At 52.7% G+C, this 8,415-nt stretch overlaps 1 protein-coding gene across 1 annotated transcript; it reads right to left on the bottom strand.

Moving 5' to 3' along the window:
• On the bottom strand, nucleotides 1-7,881 carry OXTR (oxytocin receptor). Its single transcript, XM_049766299.1, has 2 exons — nucleotides 6,966-7,881; nucleotides 1-369 (listed from the first exon to the last, which is right to left on the bottom strand). Exons 1-2 carry the CDS (start codon nucleotides 7,879-7,881, stop codon nucleotides 122-124), a joined length of 1,164 nt encoding a protein of 387 aa, XP_049622256.1. The 3' UTR covers nucleotides 1-121.
• Between the last annotated feature and the right edge of the window lie 534 nt (nucleotides 7,882-8,415).

The raw sequence follows: 8,415 nt of genomic DNA, 5'->3' as shown, positions 1-8,415 counted from the left end.
CATCCAGGGTCACAGCACAGGTTGGGGAGCCAGCTGGTCCATCTGGGCACTTGGTGACAGCTAGGCTCCCCTCACCCTCCAGTGCTCAGCCAGCCAGGGGGGTGGCAGACAGATGTTGCTGTCACATGGAGGATGGCTGGATGGAGGCCCTCTGGCTGGAGCTGTGTCGGCTGAGCACAAAGGTGGACGAGCTGCTCTTCTTGCTGACGCTGGTCTCACCAGGCCGACTGGACTTCAGGTGTCCAGCCGAGCAGCAGAAGCAGCGCTGGAGGAGCTCGTGGAAGAGATGGCCGGTGAACAGCAAGTAGATCCAGGGGTTGCAACAGCTGTTGAGACTAGCCAGCAGCATGGCGATGATGAAGGCCGAGGCTAGAGAGACGGGGTTGTGTGAGGTCAACAGTGGGCCTGGGCCCTCTCCCTGGGGATGCCCACCTTGCACTGTTCTCCCAGACTCAGTCCATGAAGATACCACTGCCCAGGCCCCTTTTTGGATAAGGACCCCAGAGCCCAACAATGTGCTCTGCTGAGCTGGCACACTCAGATCTGTCCATTGGACACTTGGCTGCCTGTGCCCACTGCACATTCCTCTCCCCACTTCCTGAGCATGCACACAGCAGGACACCCCACTTTCTCCAGCCACTTCCCAGCTCCTGGCAGTTTTATTTATTTATTTATTTACTTATTTATTTTGTTTTGGGGCCACACCCGGCAGTGCTCAGGGGTTACTCCTGGCTATCTGCTCAGAAATAGCTCCTGCCAGGCATGGGGGATCATGTGGGACGCCAAAATTCGAACCAACCACCTTAGGTCCTGGATCGGCTGCTTGCAAGGCAAACGCCACTGTGCTATCTCTCTGGCCCCTATTTATTTTTTATTTTATTTTTGCTTTTGAAGCTCCAGCCTGTGGTGCTCACTCAGGTGTTCTTCCTGGTTATGCACTCAGAAATCTCTCCTGGCTCAGGGGACCATGTGGGATGCCAGGAATTGAACCCAGGTCCATCTTGGGTCAGCCATGTGCTAGGCAAACGCCTTACTGGCCTTACTGCTGTGCTATCACTCCAGCCCCAAATTTTTCTTTTTTTTTTAAAGCAGTTTATTTTATGTATTAATTGATTGGTTAGGGGCCACACCCAGCAATGCTCAAGGGCCACTCCTAGCTCTGTGCTCATAAATCACTCCTGGCAAGCTCAGGGGACCAATTGGGATGCCAGGAATTAAACCGGGTCTGTCCCAGGTCAGCTGCATGCAAGGCAAATGCCCTATCCTACTGCTGTGCAATCTCTTCAGCCCCTCACAGCAGTTTTCTGTCCCCACACAGCTGCTTATGTGGTTCTGGAAAGCCAGGGGCGATTTCAGAACAGAGCCATAGGGTGTTTGCCTTGCATGAAGTCAACCCAGAATGGACTGTGGTTCAATTCCTGGCATTCTATATGGTCCCCTGAGCCTGCCAGGGGCGATTTCAGAACACAGAGCCAGAAGTAACCCCTGAGCACCATTGGGTGTGACCCAAAAATAATGAAGAAGAAGAAGAAGAAGAAGAAGAAGAAGAAGAAGAAGAAGAAGAAGAAGAAGAAGAAGAAGAAGAAGAAGAAGAAGAAGAAGAAGAAGAAGAAGAAGAAGAAGAAGGATTTATGAAAACTGTTTGCAAGGCCAAATGCTCAGATATGCCCAGGACCATCAAGTCAGATGTAGGGGCTTGACACAGTTTCTTCCAAAAAAAAAAGTCTTCTGGGTAACTGAGGCAGGACCCAATGAACACATGTGAGAAATAGCATGCTAAGTGCCCGGTTACCTGGTTGCCCGCCAGAACCAAAGTCAACCATGACAGTCAGAACCCTTAGATCCTACAAGATGACATGTAGAAAGTCAAGGATAGAGCCTAACCCTAAAGTCACAAAAGGAAGAAAAGCAAGTGGAGGAAGGAGCTGGACTTGGGGAATCTCATGTGCTCTGCATAAATAAGCTGAAAGGAATAGCTCACTTCCTTCCAGATGGTGAGAAGAGAAAATTCACTTTAGAAACACAGGGAAAATGAGTCCAGAGAGACTTGAAAACACATGAAATAAATCCAGCGAGGGTTGAAAATGCAATGAGACTAGAGTGAGGTCCATTTAATGGAATAGAGGACATGGCACATAAAGGGAAAGGAAACAGGTGCTGAGAAGTGACAAGGAATTACTGGGGGCACAAGCTCTGCTTTGCCCCTTCTAAACCTCCCACTCTCTGCATTTGGGGCTTTCCCTGAATTACCATTAACACAGAAAACATGTAGCTCCCATGTTTCTGCCTCTGCCTGGCCAGGCTGGGTGAGGATGGGGCCCCACTGAACCCCACCAGGCCAGCAGGAATAATGGGCTGGTTCTGGTGGGGGGGGGGTGCTGCATGGTCCTGTCTCAGCAGAACCTACTTGGGCCATGTCCCAGATAAGCCTGTTCTTTAGCCATGATCAGAGCAACCGTGGGAACATGCCATGGACAGGGTACAGGCTGGTCCCAGTGACCTGTTTAGAAACAGGAGGTGGTGGGTGGGGCAGGATCCGGCCTTGGGTGCCAGGCTCCCCAAAAGAAGCTCTGGAAGCTGCTTCCTTTTTTTCCAATTCTATTCTTGGGGGTGGCAGTGCTCAGGTAACCATAAGCTAGTGTCTGTTATGACCTGTCAATCGGGCTGATCATTGAGTTCTCAGGCCCAGTGAGGACACACCTGGTGGGGGACCATAGGTGCTGAGGATGAAATTTAGGATCGGGTACATGTCCCTGAGCTATGTCCCATGCCTGTCTCTTCTTTTATTTAGGAACCCCAGATCTTACCATGCAAAAATGCAGATAGAGGGACCAGAGCAACAGTACAGAAGGAAAAGTATTTGCCTTTAATGTAACAGACCCAGTTTTAATCCCCAGTATCCCATAGAGTCTCCTGAGTCCACCAGGACTGTTTCCTGAGTGCAGAGCCAGGAGTGAGTCATAAGCACTATCAGATGTGGCAAGAAACAAAACAAAACAATATAGTTACAACAAAAGGGGGCTGGAAAGATGGCGTCGAGGTAGGGCATTTTCCTTGCATGCAGAAGGATGGTGGTTCAAATCCCTGCATTCCATATGGCCCCTAAGCCTGCCAGGAGCGATTTCTGAACATAGAACCAGGAGTAACCCCTGAAGGATGCTGGGTGTGACCCTCCCAAAAAAAAGTTACAACAAAAGAAGTAAAGACAGAGAAAGAAGGAGAAAAACTTGTGAGGGAATGATGGGGAGGGAGAAAGGAGGGAGAGTATAGAAATGTGAGGGCCTCTCTCTCTCTCCTTTCCCTCTCTTCCTCTCCCTCTTCTCTCTCTCTCCTCCTCCCTATCCTTCTCCCTTTCTCCCTCCCTCTCTTCCTCCCTTTCTCTCTCCCTCCCCTTCTCCCTCCCTGTCCCTCTCCTCCTCCCCTTCCCTCTCTCTCCTCCCTCTCTCTCCCTCTCCCTGTCACTCTTTTCTCTCTCTCCCTCTCCCTCCTTCTCCCTCTCTCTCTTCTTTCCTCTCCTCCCTCTTCCTCCCTCTCTCTCCCTCTTACTCCTTTCTTCTTCCCCTTCTCCCTCTCCCCCCCTGTCCCCCCTCTCCCTCATACTCCCTCTGTCTCCCCCTGTCTCCCCCTCTCACTCCCTGTCTCTCTCTCTCTCTCTCTCTCAAAAAATAAAAAAAAAGAAATGTGAGGGCAAAGAAGGGAATCCAGTCACTCCTTCTACCACTTGGAATTAAGTCAACTCTGAGGCTGGTCCCAGATCAGGCTGGCAGCAGATATAAAGTGAAGGTCTAGAGGGACTTAGAGCAGTGAGAGGGGCTGCGGGCCCATCCTAGAACAAGGGGTGCTCTGGCCCCAGCAAAGGGTCTTTCATCACCACCAACACCACCACCATCTCCTGCAGATTCAGCTGACTCAGAGGTTCTCCCATTGGGACTCTCGAGCCACTCTCTGCCCTCACCATACCCAGGCCCAATTTAGCCCAACAGCTGACAAGCTGACAAGTGGCATTCCTGGGGGCACTGCTCCCCCAGTGGGAATGGGGGCTCCTCCCTCCTGCTCTGGGACTCAAGGCAAGTTTTCAGCCATCCCACAGATGCAGAAGGCCATCAATTGGGGTACCAGCCTCCCAGTGCTTCCTGCTCCCCCAATTCAGCCAGGGATCTCTGCAGGTATTATAATCTTTTGAGGCTGGCAGTGAGTCGAGGGCCTGGTGAAGAGAGTTGGAGGTGAGGGTGTGAGACTATACATGAGCTACCTCATACCTAGGAAGGTCATTTTGGTTGAGACAGTTGTCTCAACTCAGTTGTAGCTGAGTGAGCAGTGGCAGGTTCCAGTCCCTGTCTATAGCAGAATGAGATCATGGGTTGGGACTGAAAGCCCATGTAGGGAAGAGCCTTCAAGGCCCAAGAGGGAGGCATTGACCCCAGGATGTGGGGCTGTGCAGCGAGGTACAAGAACATAACTCTAGAAGCAGAAACCTGGGCCTTTAGACAAATCACCAGTGATTTGCCGCTCCTTGAGCAAGTAACTGGGGTCACAGTCAACAGTGATGACTGTCAAAGACTGAGCACCCACATAATAGAGATGCACAGAGTGGCCCCATGACCTGGCAGGTTCCAGTCTGCACCTCCCACAAAACTAACAAGAAGCAGTGCCATCACACAGGTTGGAAACAGGGAGCAACAACCAGACTGTTCACAAGGAAAAGCCACTAGCTTCATATGGAACCAATTCCTAAGCATCCCACAAGACCCTTTTCTTTAAAACCCTCTCATGTTGTTTGTTTTTTGTCTTGGGGCCAAATCTGGTGACACTCAGGAGTTACTCCTGACTATGCACTCAGAAATCGGTCCTGGCCTGGGGGACCATATGGGATGCAGGGGGATCAAACCTCAGTCCTTCCTAGGTAAGCGCGTGCAAGGCAAACACCCTACTGCTTGCGTCACCGCTCCGGCCCCTCTTTAAGACCCTCTTAAAGATGTTATTCCCAGAGAGAGAGGATTGAGAAATGCCTTGGGGAACCTCAGTCCCAGAACTTGCTACGTAAGTGCCTGTCCACAGCACAATCCCCCTGTCCCCCCACCCCACCCCACTATCCCCATTAGAATTTAGCTGATAGCCTGCCTGCTGCTGTTCTGTTTTTTATGGCCTGTCTCTGACTGCTTCTGACTGAGACTGGAAAATAAAAATAAGAAGAGTTGGAGAAGGCTTGAATTGAAGCATGAAATTAGCAGATGGGAAATCCTGATAAAATGGCTACCACCACCAACCACCAGGCTGGAAAGGCCAGAGAAAGTTGGTCTGATCCCAGGGGCAGTGTGAAAAAAATATGGCACTGCCGACTCCCTCAGGGGAATTCAGTCCCTGTTCACTGAAAGCAGAGGACTAGTTTTGGGGGAACCCTGGCAAGAAGGCACCCAACACCGGGACCCTGAAGTCTGCAAGGCGCTGGACATGGAGTCTGGCTTGCTCGGTGGGCTATATAACACCCTCAATTCTAGCCCAGCAAGGATCCACATCACTGCCCAGTGGGTATGGCACCATGGTTCCTGAGTGTACCTTTCCACAGTCTTCCCACAGCACCCCAGAACAGCATGCCAGAATGAGGAAGGGTTTCACATGTTCCCCAAGAACCTGGGGGCAGGGATGGGGGTGGCACAGAAAATGGGCCCTTCCTTTCAGAAGTGGGAGCTGCTCTGTCTTTACCTTTTATCCCAGAATTCCCAGGCAGGTTGAAAGCCCTTCCTCACTTCCCCCAAGAGTATCATGGTGGGGTCTGGGTCCCCAATACTCACCACTCTAAGGGTTCTGGGCTTCTCGCTTCACCTCCACCCCAAGCGCTGTCCAGTCCCTTTGGGGGTGGAAGGAGACTATAGACCCCCATGTCCCTCTTATACAATGTCAGAGCACTATAGGACTTGGGTTTAAGGTTTAGCTGTAGCTTGAAGGAAGCAGAACTCTCATAAGGGCAGAACTTCAAGGGGGGGATCTCAAGATGAGGTTTCAAGGGAATCTCAAGGGGGGGTCTCAATAGGGGCCTTAAGGGGGGTCTCAAGGTAGGATCTCAAGGGAGTCCTAAGGTGGGAACACAAAGGGGTCTCAAGAACAGGGGTGTCAAGGGGGTCTCAAGGTGGGATCTCAAGGTGGGGTCTCAAGGGGGGTCTTAATGCGGTCTCAAGGGGATCTAAAGGTGGCTCTCAAGGGGATCTCAAGGTAGGGTTTCGAGATGGGGTCTCAAGTGGGTCTCAAGGGAGTCTCAAGATGGGGTCTCAAGGAGGCTTCAAGGGGGGCCTCAATGGGGTCTCAAGGTTTGTCTCAAGGGGGTTTTCAAAGTTGGTCTCAAGGTGGGGTCTTCAGGTGGGTTCAAGGGGGGGCCTCAAGGTGGGGTCTCAAGGGGGGTCTCAAGGTAAGGGTCTCAAGGGGCTCTCAAGTTGGGTTTCAAGGGGTTCTCAAGGGGGGTCTCGAGGTAGATCTCAAGGTGGGGTATCAAGGGGGGGTCTCAAGGGGATTCTCAAGGTCTACCTCAAGATGAGTTATCAAGGGGGTCTCAAGGGGGGTCTCATGGTGGGTCTCAAGGGAGGATCTCAAGGGGGTCTCAAGTTTGGTTTCAAGGGGGGCTCTCAAGGGGTTTCTCAAGGGGAGTGGACTGGGCAAACAATTCCTAGCACCTGTGGCCTCCAATAGCAACAGGAAAACAGCAAGTGATATGTTTGCAGAAGGGGCTTCTTAACCTTTCCATTACTACCATTTTGCAAAGCACCAACATGGCTTCAAATCACTTGTCCCCAGATTCTGGATTTTGAGTGCTGGTGCCAACTTCAAAACTCACAAACCTGCTTCTTCCATCACCAAACCCCCCTCACCCTCACCCTCACCCTCCCCCCAACACTGCAGTTTCCCTCCTCTACCCACCCTACTCCCTCCCCTCCCCAGGGTGCACCCCAGCCAGTCCTTCCTTCCCTTCTAACCTTCCTTGGGCGCGTTGGCATCCCAGACACTCCACATCTGCACGAAGAAGAAAGGCGTCCAGCAGAAGATGAAGGCCAGCACGATGATGAAAGTCATCTTGACCGTCCGGATCTTGGCCTTGGAGATGAGATTGATGCTGCTGACCCGGGCCAGGGCCTGGCGCCCTGCATTGGCCCCCTGGAGCTCCTCAGCCACCTGGGCGGCCGTCTTGAGTCGAACATTTTGCCAGATCTTGAAGCTGATGAGACCATAGCAGGCAGTCAGGATGATCACCGGCACAATGTAGACAGCCAATGTGATCCAGGTGATATAAGCCTTGGGCCCCCAGGGTTGGATGAACACGGCCCAGCAGTCGAAGACACCATCGGCCACTTCATGCATGGAGAAGATATGCACCTGGGGCACGCTGGCCACTAGGCAGCCCAGCCAAGTGGCCAGGACGGCCAGGCGGTCAGCCCGACGACGCAGGGACCGTAGGGGTTGGCAGATGGCAAGGCAGCGGTCCAAAGACATCAGTAGCAGCAGGTAGGTAGAGGCAAACATGCCCACCACCTGCAGGTACTTCACCAGGCGACACAGCGCATCAGGCCCTTGGAAACGGAATGTGACATCCCAAAGCAGCTGTGGCAACACCTGGAACACGGCTACCACCAGGTCAGCGATGCTGAGATGCTTCATGAAGAAGAAGAGGCGAGACTGCTTGCGGCGGGTGATGCGCAGGGCCAGCAGGACACACGCGTTGCCACTCAGGGCCAGCACCAGGATGAGGCCCAGCACGGCCACCTCCACGCGTGCCAGCGCCTCATTGCGCTTCGGGGGTCCAGCCACTGTGCGGTTCCCCAAAGGGTCCTCCAGAGATGCGGTGCTGGCATTGGCCTCCTGGGCGCTCCAGTTGGCAGCCAAGATGTCATCCATGGCCTCCAGGAACACCTGGGTGGGTATGTGGGGTGTCCTATGCGACTATGCCCAGAGCTCCCCCAAAGGGCTGGTTTTTCTGGGTGCCTCCTGAAAGCAAATCCAGGACATAATTTAAAAAAGGAGGGACCGGAGAGATAGCATGGAGATAAGACGTTTGCCTTGCATGCAAGTCGGTGGTTCAAATTCAGGCATCCCATATGGTCCCCCGAGCCTGCCAGGAGCGATTTCTGAGCATAGAGCCAGGAGTAACCCCCTAAATGCTGCTGGATGTGACCCAAAAACAACAACAAAAAAAAGGCAAGTGGCCACCCCTCCCTGGAACCCCACCCCCCAGAATTTGAGATTGGAGCAGAGTAGCCACCCTAGGATGCCTTCTTCTCCTCTTCCTCCTCTTCCTCTTCCTCCTTCTTTCCTCTCCTCCTCCTCTTCTCTTCTTTTCTTCCTCCTCTCCTCCTCCTCTACCTTCTCCTGCTTTTCTTCCTCCTCCTCTCCTCCTACTCTTCCCCTCTTTTCTCCTCCTTCTCCTCCTCT

The sequence above is a fragment of the Suncus etruscus genome, chromosome 20 (genome assembly GCF_024139225.1).
Source record: "Suncus etruscus isolate mSunEtr1 chromosome 20, mSunEtr1.pri.cur, whole genome shotgun sequence".
Lineage (NCBI taxonomy): Eukaryota > Metazoa > Chordata > Mammalia > Eulipotyphla > Soricidae > Suncus > Suncus etruscus.
This window is presented reverse-complemented; position numbering and strand designations above follow the sequence as displayed.

What these genes read in the sequence shown, in the direction of transcription:
- OXTR (XM_049766299.1), bottom strand. Translation starts at nt 7,881, where the DNA reads ATGGATGACATCTTGGCTGCCAACTGGAGCGCCCAGGAGGCCAATGCC. An exon ending in TGCCAACGCGCCCAAGGAAG is followed by an intron (nt 370 to 6,965) that starts GTTAGAAGGGAA and finishes CCGTCTCTCTAG; the next exon opens with CCTCGGCCTTCATCATCGCC.